This window comes from Mobula hypostoma, chromosome 11 (assembly GCF_963921235.1).
Source record: "Mobula hypostoma chromosome 11, sMobHyp1.1, whole genome shotgun sequence".
Lineage (NCBI taxonomy): Eukaryota > Metazoa > Chordata > Chondrichthyes > Myliobatiformes > Myliobatidae > Mobula > Mobula hypostoma.
The window spans coordinates 113,826,174-113,841,342 of NC_086107.1; the positions used below are offsets into that span (position 1 = coordinate 113,826,174).

General features: G+C 47.6%; 1 protein-coding gene across 2 annotated transcripts in view; it reads left to right on the forward strand.

Annotated features, from left to right (window-relative positions):
* Positions 1 to 14,826, forward strand: part of LOC134354135 (caspase recruitment domain-containing protein 11-like) — a 79,160-nt gene extending 64,334 nt beyond the window's left edge. For both annotated transcript variants that reach the window (XM_063062936.1, XM_063062937.1), the window contains 5 exons: positions 331 to 442; positions 5,016 to 5,171; positions 8,779 to 8,894; positions 10,089 to 10,204; positions 13,394 to 14,826. In XM_063062936.1, coding sequence (XP_062919006.1) covers positions 331 to 442; positions 5,016 to 5,171; positions 8,779 to 8,894; positions 10,089 to 10,204; positions 13,394 to 13,595 — 702 coding nt within the window. In that variant the 3' untranslated portion in view covers positions 13,596 to 14,826. The remainder of the gene's footprint in view (positions 1 to 330; positions 443 to 5,015; positions 5,172 to 8,778; positions 8,895 to 10,088; positions 10,205 to 13,393) is intronic.
* The last annotated feature ends 343 nt before the right edge of the window (positions 14,827 to 15,169 follow it).

Sequence of the window (15,169 nt, forward strand, 5' to 3'; positions counted from 1 at the left end):
AGATGTAGCAACGAATCCCCTGCATCCCTCTTCTGCAGGGAAAATCTTGGTCTTCCAGCCATTCTGGGCAGCTTCAGTTGCCAGTTCAGAGTACTTGGTCTTTTTCTTCTCATAAGCTTCTTCGACACCATCTTCCCATGGTACTGTCAATTCCATAACATACGCCAGCTTGGCTGTTGTGGACCACAGGACCATGTCTGGCCAGAGTGTTGTTGCCGCAATGTCTGGGGAAAACACAAGCTAGATAAGAACTTGAGTCCAAGTCTGCTGCATTGGCGTGGCAGTTACAAGATTTTTTTTTCAGCTTCTGTCTATTTGTGTTTCATGAAGAATCACAATAATCTGAAGATGCTGGGTGGAGACCGAGTGAGGATTGTGGCAGCGCGGATTTCTGGGAACCCTTCCAGCACCTGTAGTCCTTCCTACAGCTTCTCCCTTGAAGGTGAGTCGGAGTCTGGAGATTATGGAAGCAACTTCCAATGAAGGAAACAGTTAAACCATCCCAAACAGGGGGTTCCTGTTCAAAAGGTTCTCAAGATAAAAATCCCTCTTTGTTTTGCTCAGTGCTGAAGGCCTTTAGTTACCTAAAAGTTGCTTATAAAGAGGCCAAGTCACACGATGTGAGAGATTCTGTAGATGTTGGAAGTCTAGAGCAACACACACAAATACGCTGGAGCAATTCAGCAGGCCAGGCAGCATCTGTGGAGGGGGAATAGGCATTTTGGGACGAGAGCCTTTATCGGGACTGGAAGGGGAAGGGGCAGAAGCCACAATAAGAAGGTGGGGTGGGGGTGGGTGATGGGGGAGGCATATAAGCTGGAAGATGATAGGTGAGATCATGTGAGGGGGAGGTGGGGGATGATGAGAGAAGCTGGGAGGTGAGATTTGGAAGTGGAAAAGAAGGAATCTGATAGGGGAGGACGGGGAGGAGGTGGAGGACTGAAGGGAGAGGATGGGAAGGTGACAAGGGGGGAGGGGGAGAGAAGACCACCAGAATGCAGAAACAGAAAGAGACTAAACTGCCCATTAAACAAGTTCTGCTTCCTAAGCTTATTCCACTGGCTAAGCTCTGGAATCAGAGTCACAGAAAGAGACCCTCCAGTCAGTTTTTCCAGGCAACGGAGATGCCCACCTGACTTGGTCCCATTTGCCAGTGTTTGCCTCATTTCCCTCTCACCCTTTCCTATCCACGTACCTGTCCAGCTGTCTTCTGAATGTTGTTATTGCCCCCTGCTTCAACCACTTCCTCTGAAACTTGTTCCAAATACACACCACCCTCGACCTAAAGGAATTGCCCCTTGGGTCTCTTTTAAATCTTTCCCCTCACGTCTTAAATCTACGCCCTTGACATCCAGATGCGCATGGGCCTCCAATCCCAGTGACCTGGGCCCTCGGGGTTCCTCGGGACCCTCGTGTCTCCGTCAGACTGCATCCTGGGTTCTTCAGCCTTCAGCTTTGCCCTCCAAACCTCACTGGGTTTGATCTTTGGGCATCTGCTTCTGGACTCTCATGGGCTCGTACTGGAATTCACGTCCGTTTTAACCCTTTCTTAGGCAATATTCAGTTTTTTTAGAAGAATGACGGAGGATCTCATTAAAACCTGTTAAATATCGAAAGGCCTGGATAGAGTGGACATGGAGACTATGTTTTCTGTAGTGGGGGAATCATGGACCAGAGCCATAGCCTCAGAATAGAAGGACAACCCTTTTGAACGGGGGCGAGGAGGAAATTCTTGAGCCAGAGGATGGTGGATCTGTGGAATTCATTGCCACAGACGACTGCAGAGGCCGAGCAATTGGGTATATTTAAAGCAGAGGTTGATAGGTTCTTGATTAGCAAATGTGTCAAAGGTTATGGGAATGGTGGAATAGACCAGATGGGCCAAATAGCCTCTTTCTTATGATTCCCTCCACCTTTCCATTCTCCCACGGTCTACTCACCTCTCCTATCAGATTCCTTCTTCTCCAGCCCTTTACCTTTCCCACTCACCTGGCTTCACCTGTCACCTGCTCCCTTCCCCCTCCCCTACCTTTTTATTCTGACATCGTCCTCCTTCCTTTCCAGTCCTGAAGAAGGGTCCTGACCCAGAACAACTGTTTATTCATTTTCATAAATGCTGCCTGATCTGCTGAGTTCCTCCATCACTGTGTGTCTGTGTCTGTGTTTCTGTGTGTGTATGTTTGTGTGTGAGTGTGTGTGTGTTTGTGTGTGAGTGTGAGTGTGTGTGTCTGTGTCTGTGTTGCTCTGGATTTTCAGCATCTACATAATTTCTTGTGTCTATATTTCCAGTGGTTTATTTAATAAACGTTTTAAGTTCCTCAAGTATTGTGCTGGGGTCTAAGTACCCATTTACATCACTGGCCCAGTCACGTACGCAGTCAGTTCCCCTTCGTAAGTTCCAGAAGAATCTGGTTCCACAGCTATTCAGTCAGCTAATTCCCAACGGCAATATTGCATTTCTAGTTGGATTATTTTGAAATTTAACTGTGACTTCGGATTCCTAGTCTCTGTCATGGTAAATTAAATTACAAAGATTAGAGTCGTAGAGTCCTGGAATTATACTACACACAACAAGCCTTGCAGCCCATCATGTTCATGCTGGCCCTCTTGCCCAACGACACTATTTCCATTTCTCCTCATTAGGTTTGTCTCTCCTATGCCCTGCCTACATAAGTGATAGGTGGTTCGACCCACGGGGAAAATATACTGGCTTTCTACTCTGTCTAGGCCTCCCATACTTTTTTTTAAAACTCCATTGGGTCTCCGCTCAGCCTCCAAAACCCCAAAGGAGACAGCCCAAGTTTGCTCAATCCCTCCTTATAATACATACTCTCCAATCCAGAAACCATGCTGGTAAATTTCTTCTGAACCTTCTCCAAAGACTTCACTTCCTTCCTGTTATGGGGTGACCTGACTTGAATGCAATTCTCCAGAAATGTGATATCACTTCCTAAAAGAGCAGGTGCTGCATTTCCCGTTCTGACTTCTTTTTGAAGAAGGAGAACCACGCGGTCACGGGGGGAGGGGGTGTGCGGGGAAGAGTAGGACAGCGGCGGCAACTGAACCCCAGCCGCTGATCGCTGGCGCAGTTATAGCGATGACAGGAGACCTGTGCGGGAGAGTTTTTAAAGTGGAAAAGTCGGCGCACTGGGGCAGTTCCCCTCTCTCGACCTCAGAAGTCCGGGTCCATTGATGCGAGCAAGCGTCACAAACCGGGGTCTTCCCTGGTTGTGGTGGAGGACCGTGACATCTTCTGGGCCTTGTCATGTCCTTCGCTCTCCTCGGAGCGTTGCAGTGCCGCCCTCCTGACCATTTGGATCTCACTGTAGATTTGTTTGTTCATTGATTGAGATATGGCATCGAGCAAACCCTCCCGGTCCTTCGAGCCGCACCGCACCGCACAGAAGCCCACCGTCCCATTTAGTGCATGGGACAATTAGCCCACCGACCAGCAGGTCTTTGGACTGTGGGAGGAAACCCACCAGCCATGGGGAGAGCGTACTAGCTCCTTACAGGCAGTGTCGGGAATTGAACCCGGGTCGCCCGCACCGTAAAGCGTTGTGCTGACCACTACGCTACCGTGCTGCCCGGTGCACCAGCGCTGCACTTCGCATGCTGGGACGGGCAAGTCCCGATCTCACCGGGGTACAAGGCCGCCGGCTACACTCGCCCGGTTCAGGCTGTCTGTCGAAGGGGTGCTGACACACGCAGACGGCTACTTGGAGCCGCAGGTGAGGGCTGAGTGTCCGGTGAGGACCAAAAGTGAGTGAGCTGCCCCAGAAAGGGCACAACAAGCCCCTCCCTGGGCATCCCACGTTTTATATAGATATCTTTACATTCGACAGACATTAGCACAGTACATTCAGTAGTGTTAATACAATTTCAATAAACTGGTGCACCATTCCCACTCTGGGATGATACACCCTTTCATTGTTTGAGCAGATCCCCACTCGACTCAAACCCTCCATGATCTGAGGCGGAAGAAGTCTAGACTGTATTACCTTGTTAACAGTAAAAGGAACATCGTGTACTTTAAAGGTTAAAAGATCTAAAGATTAGCTTTGTTTGTCACTTGGGCGTTGAAACTTCGGAACATACAGTGAAATGCGTCACCTGCATCGATGACCGACACGGCCCGAGGATTGTGCCGGCCGCAGGTCACAAATGGCATCGAGTTCCAGCGCCAACGTGACGTGCCCAGCCCACTCGTCTGTGGGATGTGGGAAGTAAATGGAAAGCCTGGAGGAAGCCCACGCTGTCACAGGGAGCTCGTACAAACCGCTTCCAGACAGCGGCAGGAGTTGATCGCCAGTCGAGATTGCCGTGTCACACCAACCGCTGCATTATCGAGTCACCCATCTGTCAAACCGGTGCCTTTGTTTACTAATCAAAGGAAGGGCCGCACGGGGTTAAGTTAAACTCTGTTGCTGTATCCTGGCTGTGGTTCATGTCTGACCACAGATGAGTCCAGTTTGCAAGGATGTTGCCAGGACTTGAGGGCCTGAGTTATGGAGAAAAGTTCAGACTTCATTCTCCGGAGCGGAGGAGAGTGAGGGGAGATTTGATAAGAGATATACAAAATTATGAGTGATAAATGCAAACAGGCTTTTTCCACTGAGGTTAGGTGAAACTAGAACCAGAAGTCAGGGGTTAAGGATGGAAGGTGAAATATTTAAGGGGAACATGAAGGGGGGGTGTTTCTTCACACACAGAGTGGTGAGAGTGTGGAACAGGCTGACAGCCAGTTCGATTTCAACACTTAAGGGAAATATGGATAGGTACACGGATTGGAAGGCTCTGGAAGGCAGGTCAATGGGGCTCAACAGATTAATAGTTCAGCACAGACAAGATGGGCCAAAGAGCCTGTTTCTGTGCCGTAGTGTTCTATGACTCTGACTCTAGTTAAACTCAACTCTAATGTAGGGAATGGGTCTCCAGCCTGCCAGAGAAAGGGTTTTGGGGAGTGAGCGAGACCAAGAATTGTATTAAAGCTGTGATGCCTTCTTGAATTGCAGCTAAGAATAAGAAGGTTACACCTTACAGCCTCGTTCAGCCCATCAGTGTGCATCAGAAGAGACCGGTGCTGATCATGCCGACAGTTTTAGCCAAGCCCCTGATCCAACGCATCCTCCAGTTACCGGCCGCCTCAGAGTTTGACATTGTGCAGCCAGGTAGGAATGTCAAGTTCAATTTGAAGTTCAAGTTTATTGCCTTTCAGCTGTACACATGTATACCACAAAATGAGACAATGTTCCTCTGGACCAAGGTGAACAATACAGTACATATAACTCACACATATAACTCACACACATAACTCACACACATAACTCACACATATAACTCACACACGTAACTCACACACATAACTCACACAAATAACTCACACATATAACTCACACACATAACTCACACATATAACTCACACACATAACTCACACACATAACTCCCACATATAACTCACACGTAACTCCTAAAGTGAGTGAGTGAGGCATCTGTTGGCAGGGTCGGCAATGGATGTTGGTCCTGCCTGTCTAGATACACAAGCCAGTGCTGTACGATATGGAGAGCAAGCTGTTGTTCAGGTAGAAGGGTCCCACTCTCCATTTGTCTGATTAACCCAAAGGAACGGCAAGGCAATTCGATACCAGCAGCATTGCTGGGGTTGCTAGTCAGTGTTGAGCTCAATGTAGGACTGCCTTAGGGACTCCTGCTCCAGATTTTTCCTCGGGATTTACTCCCAAAGTCCTCCCAATGAGTGGGTTTAGCTGCAAGGCAGCAGAGGTTTGAGATCAGAGTTTTCTTTGCCCTAGATAGGCTGCCAACCACAGCTGACAAGCCCCATCTGCCCAAAGAGACTGGTTTTAAGAACCAGTAACTCACTTTTGCCCCTTCTCCTGTCAGAAGAAACTGGTCCACCGGGCTTAGTAGCTAAGCCACACGTGAAGGCCAGGAGCTGGGCTTGGTTGTCAGACCCTATTTGAGATGCACACCATTGGGAGCATTTAATAGGTAGTGGGAGCTTATCCCCACTACCACCCCCAGGTATAACAGCCTTAAGAACACATAAATGAATACTCCCACAAATAAATTAACACATAATAAGGAACACATAAGACACAAGTCAAAAAGTAAAAGTGTAACACTCCTGGTGCCTCACACATGATGAGACCCAGATGGTCCTACGACCTGAGAGAAGAAGCTGTTTCCCATCCTAATAGTTCTTGTCCTGGTGCTATGGTACCTTCTGCCTGACGACAGGGGGTCAGAGATTGTTGTATGGAAGGGAGGGATCACTGACAAAGCTAAGGGCCCTGCGTACTCAGCACTCCTGATAAAAATCTCTAATGGAAGAGAGACCCTGATAATCCTCCTCACTCAGGAATGACACACAAGGAGACCAGTCACCCACTCTGGCTCTAGTGATGGGTTCATAAATCGAATTGTCCGTCACAGAAACCGGCCCTTCGGTTCTCCCGTCCATGCTGACTCTGATGTTAATACCATTTACCCACATTAGGACCATAACCTTCCGTGCCTTTCCCATCCAAATGCCTGCTAAATAGTGCACTTTCATCTGTGTTACTCCTCCCCCGGTAGCTTTGACCCTCGGAGTTCTTCCAGCGGTATGTTTTCTGTCTCCTGGATCCTGGGTCACACTTTGCCAAGTAGTGGGATCCTAACCAACACACTAGACGCTGGTAATACTTGTTCTTTAACAATAATACTCTCAGGAAATGTAGCGGAGCCTTGACCTGCACGCAAAGCAGTGGAGATGATTTAGTGGTGAGCGATAGGTTTCATAATAAACTCCAAAATAACGAGCCATGGGGGGGGGCCACAAAACAAGAGAGGAGGGTTACTGAACACGACAAGGCAACAAGGTAACTGAAGGCCAGGAGTAACTGGTTAAGAATGGCCGGTTCAGTGGGTGTACAAAGATTGTGGATGAGAGCTGGGTTTAAATAGGCTGCAGGCGATGAGCTAGAAATGAGTGTCAGGTGACTTCTGTTAGCTGGGTGGAAACTGTGCAGTCCTGTCAAATACATATTTTTAAAATTTTGCACAATCGTCTCTTGTGCTATGTTGGCGCCCGAATAGGTAGCCAAGCTTACAGGCTGCCTCCAGCACACCCTTGGCCTGTTGGTTGTTGACGCAAATGATGCATTTCACTGTATGTTTCGATGTACATGTGAGAAATAAGCTTCAATCTTAAACCTTCTGTGGGACTTTATTGGTCTCTTAAAATATCCAGCTAGACTACCTCATCTGTTTCCACTTCAGTATTGTACCAGTTAGAACCTCAAAAACATCAGTAGGTTTGTTAATCATGATTTCCCTTTTCATAAAACAGCCCTGACTTTACTTAATTCCATTACCAGTTTCTGCGTGTACGTTTACTGCTAATATTTGGCGATTGTGCTGGCCTCGGAGGGGTCCAAGGGAGGATCATCAGAATGATCCCGGGCATGGAAGGGTTAATGCCTGAGGGGAGTTTGATGGCACTGGGCCTGTACTCACTGAAGCTTAGAAGAGTGGTATAAAAAGTGGTTTTGTTGAGGAATGAGCTGCCAGAGGAAGTGGCTGGGAACGGTATACTAGCAACTTTTAAAAGAAAGGTACATGATTTGAAAGGTTTAAAAGGTTATGGGCTAAACTCTGGCAAATAGAATTAGCTTGGATGGGACATCTTGGTCAGCATTGGCCAGTTGAGCCAAAAGGCCTGTTCCTGTGCTGAATCTTTGGCTAGCTACGGATAAAGCGCAGTGCTGGTAAACAATAAAGTGTAAGACCGTAACGAGGTAGTGATTATAAAAATAATGAGAGAAACTATAGGGAGCAGCTTCCGGCACCATCAGAATCAGAATCAGGTTTAATATCACCGGCACGTGCTGTGGAATTTGTTACCAGCAGTGCAATGCAATGCATAATAATAGAGAAAAATGTTAGTTACAGGAAATATATAAATAATAGTTCAATTAAATAAATAATGCAAAAATAGAAATAAAAAAGTAGTGAGGTAGTGTTCATGGGTTCATGAGGTATTACTTCTTGAAGATTTCCTGGATACTACATCTCTTGCAGCCTGGAATATACAACGTGAGTAAGCGATGGAGGCTGGGACTCTCACAACATTTAAAAATGACCTAGATGAGCACTTGAATTGCCAAGGCAAAGAAAGTCAGCTTCCTTACTTTTCTCCCCTGGTCCAATGGCCTCTCCTATCAGATTCCTCCGTCTTCAACCCTTCACCTCCCAGCTTCTCAATATCATCCCCCTTCCCCCTCACCCAGTCTCACCTATCACCTGCCACCTTGTACTCCTTCCCCTCCCCGCGCTGCTAACTCTTCCTTTCCAGTCCTGAAGGAGGGTCTCAGGCCCAGACATCGACTGGGTATTCATTTCCATAGATGCTGCCTGACCTGCTGAGTTTCTCCAGCACTCTGTGTGACTTGCAATAGACCAGGCGCTTGTAGATGGGATCAGTGTGAAGGGTCAACACAGACATCTTGGGTCAAAGGGCCTGAGAACTCCACCACAATACTTCCAAGTCGAGCCACACAGGAGCAGCTGGAACCCCAGCTAGAGGATGGTGACAACGGTGTGCCAATTCCTCAGTTATCATTAGAGTCTCAGCTTCTCTCGAGGAGGATGGGAATGGTGACTTGAACAAAGGAGCTTCTGGCAGAGTAAAACTTGACACCAGCGTTTACTGTAAAAGGTGGTGTTGGCAGCTTCTTCTCTCCACTGAATAGAATCTTTATGGCTTTCCTTTCTAGAGGTTCTTACTGAAGAGGAACTGAAGACCAAAACGCGGTTCTCCTTCCAAAGGATCCTGAATCAGGACAAATATGAAAGCATCACGCTGGAAGCCATCAGAGATGTCATAGCTAAGGTATGATTTGCCCAGAAGAGTTGAGTCACTGATGCCAGGCTGATACCGGTGGCTCTGTGTCGATCTCTGCACCGTTTGGTCTTATGGCATGAATTTGTGGTTTTAAACATGAATTGTGAAGATTATCCAGGTAGGGGAGTCCAAAACTAAAGGGCCATAGTTTAAAGTGGGAGGTGAAAGCATGAGTATTGATTTCTCCAACTTTTGGTAAGTTCTCCCTCCTCCCCATCTTTTTCCTAATTCTTGCTTCCCTCTTACCCCTTACCTTCTCCCCTGCCCATCACATCCTCCGCTCACCCTCCTCCTTCCCTTTCTCCCACGGTCCATTCTTATCAAATTCCTTCTTCTTCAGCCCTTTAACTTTTCCACCGATCACCTGCCAGTTTCTCAGTTCTCCCCCACTCGCCCACCCAACCACCTTCCCCCTCACCTGGCTTCACCTTTCAACTGCTAACTTGTCCCCCTTCCTGTGTCACCTCTTTCTCTGGCTTCTTCCCCTGTCCTTTTCAGTCCTGTTGAAGTGCCACAGCCCAAAATGTTGACTCTTTACTCTTCTCTATCAGCCTGACCAGTAGTGTTCCTCCAGCATTTTGTGTGTGCTGCCCTTGGGCTGTGAAACCTCACATCCTCCCCTCAGCCATTTGGATTACCTACTAAACATCAAAGTTCAAAATAATTGTATTATCAAAGTATGTGTGTGTTGCCATATACCACCCTGAGATTCATTTCTTTGCGGGCATTCACAGCAGAACAAAGAAATGCAATAGAATCGATGAAGGACTACACACAAAGACTGACAAACAGCCAATCTGCGAAAGAAGACAAACGGTGCAAACACACAAAAAAAAACAATAATCAATTAATCACACTGAGAACACAAGTTGTAGAGTATTTGAAAGTGAGTTTATAGGTTGTGGAATCAGTTCAGTGTTGAGGTGAGTGAAGTCATCCACTCCGGTTCAGGACCCTGATGGTTGAGGGGTAATCACTGTTCCTGATCCAGGTAGTGTGGGGCCCAAGACTCCTGTACCTCCTCCTTGATGGCAGCAGAGAGAAGAGAGCACGGCCTGGAAGGTGGATCTTTGATGAATGGGGCTGCTTTTTTGTGGCAGTGCTCCTTATAAACATGCTCGATGGTGGGGGGGTGGGGGTGCTATTCCTCTAAATCTTAATCACCAACATTCTCCTTTTCAGAACAAACATGGCTTGCTTCCTTTGGGAGTGCACACTGTGAAGGACTTAATCGGCAAGGATATCTATACCATCATCATTCACATCAAAGTGACTTCAAAAAACATTAAGAAACTGAGGTAACCGACTACGGCGTGATGACATTGGATAGCGGGACAGGCTTGAGCAGCTGAGTAGTGGACTGCTGAGGTTGTACCAACGGAGGGGAGTGGGAAGGGATGGGATACTGCAGGCTGTGTTGGGCGGGTGAGGTGCAATGCCCCTCCTGATCATTTAGTGGTTGAGTACACTTCGTGTTCGGGTCCTGGTCTCTTACAGCAGGGCAGGTGCCCAGAATGTACCCTGGTCTTATCAGGTGCCCATCCCTGAATTCCAACTGATAACATGACTTTATCATGCTGTTAATGGCTTTGAGACTTCAATATATTTCCATGTGAACAATACACAAAACATGGAGGAACTCAATTTGGGCGGTGCGATCGCATAGTGCCGAGAGTAACGCCATTACAGTGCTGGTGAATTGGGAGGGTCGCTGGTCGTGTGTAACGCAGTTACGGTGCTGGTGAATTGGGAGGATCGTTGGTCCTGTGTAACGCCGTTACAGTGCTGGTGAATTGGGAGGGTTGCTGGCCGTGCGTAACGCCGTTACGGCGCTGGTGAATTGGGAGGGTCGCTGGTCGTGCGTAACGCCGTTACGGCGCTGGTGAATTGGGAGGGTCGCTGGTCGTGTGGCTCACTGAGCTAGAAAGGGGCTGTTACCGTGCTGTGTCTCTAAATAAAAATAATTAACCGACTAGCCAGGACGTCTTTGGACTGTGGGAGGAAAGCGGAGCACGCGGAGGAAACTCACGGGCTCACAGGGAGAACGTACAAACTCCTTACAGGCAGCAGCGGGAATTGAACTTGGGTCACTGTTGCTGCAGTAACGTTATGCTAATTGCTACATCACAGTGCCGCCCGTGTTAATTGGTCACATGGGTGTAGATGGGCGGCACGGAGCCAGTAGGGGCCTGTTACCGTATTGTATTTCTTAATTAAAATACACCTCAGTGGGTCAGGCAGCATCTATGGAAGGAAATGGAGTGACATTTCGGGTCAAGGACTGAAGAAGCTTAAATTCTGGCTGTTACAGTGGCGCCGCTGATAGAATCACAACCTTCACCTCTCCACAGACCCAGGTTCAATCACAACCTTCACCTCTCCACAGACCCAGGTTCAATCACAAACTCACCACTCCACAGACCCAAGTTCAATCACAAACTCACCTCTCCACAGACCCAGGTTCAGTCACAAACTCACCTCTCCAGAGACCCAGGTTCAATCACAACCTTCACCTCTCCACAGACCCGGGTTCAATCACAACCTCACCACTCCAGAGACCCAGGTTCAATCACAAACTCACCACTCCAGAGATCCAGGTTCAACCACAAACTCACCTCTCCAGAGACCCAGGTTCAGTCACAAACTCACCTCTCCAGAGACCCAGGTTCAATCACAACATTCATCTCTCCAGAGACCCAGGTTCAATCACAAACTCACCTCTCCAGAGACCCAGGTTCAGTCACAAAGTCACCTCTCCAGAGACCCAGGTTCAATCACAAACTCACCTCTCCAGAGACCCAGGTTCAGTCACAAACTCACCTCTCCAGAGACCCAGGTTCAATCACAAACTCACCTCTCCAGAGACCCGGGTTTAACCACAAACTCACCTCTCCAGAGACCCAGGTTCAATCACAAACTCACCACTCCAGAGACCCAGGTTCAGTCACGGCTTTGGGCGATGGCTGTGTGGAGTTTGCACATTCTCCTTGTGACCATGTGTGTTTTTCCTGTTTCCTCCCACATCCCAAAGATCAGCTGGTTAGTTCAGAGGCTGCTGTAAATAGACCCTTGGGGAAGAATCTCTGGGAGCTTGAAGGGAACGTGGGGTGAAAACAATGGGATTCATTAAAATCTATCGTATGTTGAAAGGCCTCGATAGAGTAAACGTGGAGATGATATTTCCCATGGGGGAGTCTAACACCAAAGGGCACAGCCTCAGAATATAGGGATGCTCATTTAGAATGGAGATATAAAGAGGAATTTCTTTAGCCAGAGAGTGGTGAATCTGTGGAATTTGGTGCCAAAGGTGGCTGTGCAGAGGTTGATAGATTCTTGATCAGTCAGGGCATGAAGGGATAAGAGGAGAAGGCAGGATATCAGAGCTGAGAGGGGTATGGATCATCCATGACAAAATGGCAGAGCAGACTCGATGGGCCAAATGGCCTAATTCTGCTCCTACATCTTATGGTTTTGTGGATTGTTATTGAATTTGTTGTTTGACAATTGACACATTAGATGAGCTGAAGGGTATGTTTCCCTGTGGTGTGGCTATACGACTCTAAGTATCCAGCTGTCACGATGGATTTTCTTTATTCTAATTTTATTTTATTTAGAGATGCAGTGCAGAATGAGCCTTTCCAACCCAATGAGCCAAACCACATAGCAACCTCCGACAACCCCTGATTTATCCCTAACCTAATCACAGGACCAATGATCAATTGACCTACTAACCAATGTGGCTTTAGACCGTGGGAAGAAACCAGAGCACCCCAGGAAAATCCACGCATTTCACGGGGAGGGCGTACAGAGACTCCTTACAGACGCCGCCGGGATTGAACCCTGAACTCCGATGCCCCGAGCCGTAATAGCGTCATGCTAACCGCTACACTTCTGTGGTGCCCTCAAGATCCGGAGCAGAGCTTTACTTCTCAGGATAGTGGAATAGTGTGTTACCTACTTAAGTGGCTGACATGACTGGGTTTTGACAAGAAGCTGTAAACCCACCAGTCCAGCTACTCATCCGCCCATCCCTGGAACTCAGGACAATGAGGTTGACACTTGACACTTGACATTGTCCCACCATCCTGAGCTGAGCTCAGCCTCACCTGGGTACTTCCATTTCACCCCTCTCCCTGCCTCCACCTCTTGTCAGTCAGCTTGGAAGGTAGCAGATGAGAATACTTTGGGAGGAATGGTGTTGGATGGACGTTAGAGAGGGACAGAATTGGCAAAGAGTGGTGGAGTCTTGACAGAAGGGGTAGACCTTTGGGAAGGGAGTAGCTGGTTGGAGAGGATGTAAATGGTTTGGAAAGGGCTAAATTGGTGGCAGATGTAGGTAGATTTTGTGGAGGAAGTAGACAGACTGTTGTTAGAAGGTGATGGAATGTTGGTGGAGAGGGGAGACTGTTGGCAGAAGGTTAGATGTTTGTTGAGAGAACTAGATGTTGCAGAGAGCATTTGAAACCTTCTTTCATCTCTCACTGCAGGAAACTGGTTCCCAAGTCCTGCAGCAGTGACGAGGAATTCCTGAAACTCTACCGGATTGAGCAGAAACACCTGGAGTCTGTGCCCTGCCTCTCAGCCACAGTGGAGCCCAACACCTGGGGCAACGTCAATGAGCTGGCCAAAGCCATGAAGGAGAGCATCTTGCAGGAGCAGACAAAACTCGTCTGGATCGAGCAGAACTGAAGCTCATCAGCCAGCTGAGCTTCGGTCCGTAATATGGAATGGAAGGACTATGGTCCTGGTGGGAACTGATGTGGGAATCCAGCCCAGCAAGGTATCTCCTGTCAGATGTCCAATGACATTGAAGCCGCAGTCACTCTCCTCTAGGCACAGGTCCAAACAGAAAGCAGAAAACTACAAGTTACCAACTGGTAGATACATGCTGGTGGCTACAACAAGATTGCATCTGATACATTGATCTCAATCCTTCTCCAGTGATACTACCCATGATGCCAGAGAAGCAGGACTGGGCGGCTGGATGGAGGAACGTGGAGATGTAGAGGGCGAGTCAGTCACACCAGAAGGGAGCTGGATAGGTATCTGTAAAGAATGATTTGCAGGGCTATAAGAGGATGGGCGAGACAAACCAACTGGATTATTCTTCAGCTGAGTCAGCATAGACTGAACAGGCTGAATGGCCTAACTTTTCTCTAACACTATGACCTTTTGTTTCTCCAGCTCCCATTCCCAGCCCCTTTTCCTTTGAATTGCCGTCCCTAATTATCCTCTTCTATTTAAGAAACATATAGAGAATAGAAAAATGGAGGGCTATGTAGGAGGGAAGGATTAGATTTATCTTAGGGTAGGTTAAAAAGTTGGCACAACATCATGGGTCGAAGAGCCTGTACTAAGCTGTTCTATGTTCTATATTCCTAACTAACACACCTCCGCTTTCATTTGCTCCTCCCCCTCTCTTTACTGCACCTGAAAAGTTATTTTCCCTCTTAATGTTTACCCAATTCCATTTAAATGTCTTTGACCTTAAATATTCAGTTTCAAAGTCAAAGTCAAGTTTATTGTCGTCCGCACAGGTACGCGTGTGCCCCGTGAGAAACGCATTTGCCACAGCATCGCAGGCACAGATCATCAGCTGGGCAGCATTCAGAAGAAAAACATATATTAAAAATAATTTATACACAACTTTTACAGAAACAACACAATTAGAGCAAAACGATTGTCCATTTTAATGCAAAGTAGTCACAGTGTACAGTTGTCTAACTGTAGTGACTAGTTAGTTCCAGAGCTGAATGGTTAAAACATAGAACACAGTACAGTACAACACAGGCCTTTCAGCCCGCTATGTCGTGCCACGCTTTTAACCTACTCCAAGATCTATTTAAAAACGCAAACACGAGGAAATCTGCAGATGCTGGAATTTCAAGCAACACACATCAAAGTTGCTGGTGAACGCAGCAGGCCAGGCAGCACCTCTAGGAAGAGGTACAGTCGACGTTTCAGGCCGAGACCCTTCGTCAGGACGAACTGAAAGGAGATAGTAAGAGATTTTCAGTTAGTCCTGACGAAGGGTCTCGGCCCGAAACGTTGACTGTACCTCTTCTTAGAGATGCTGCCTGGCCTGCTGCGTTCACCAGCAACTTTGATGTGTGTTGTCCAAGATCCATTTGACCCTTCTCTCCTATGTAGTCCTCCATTTTTATTTTATCTATGTGCCTATCTAAGAGATATTAAGAGACTTAGATATATTATCTTCCTCTACCACCACTCCTGGCAGCATACACCATACTGTGTAAAAAAAA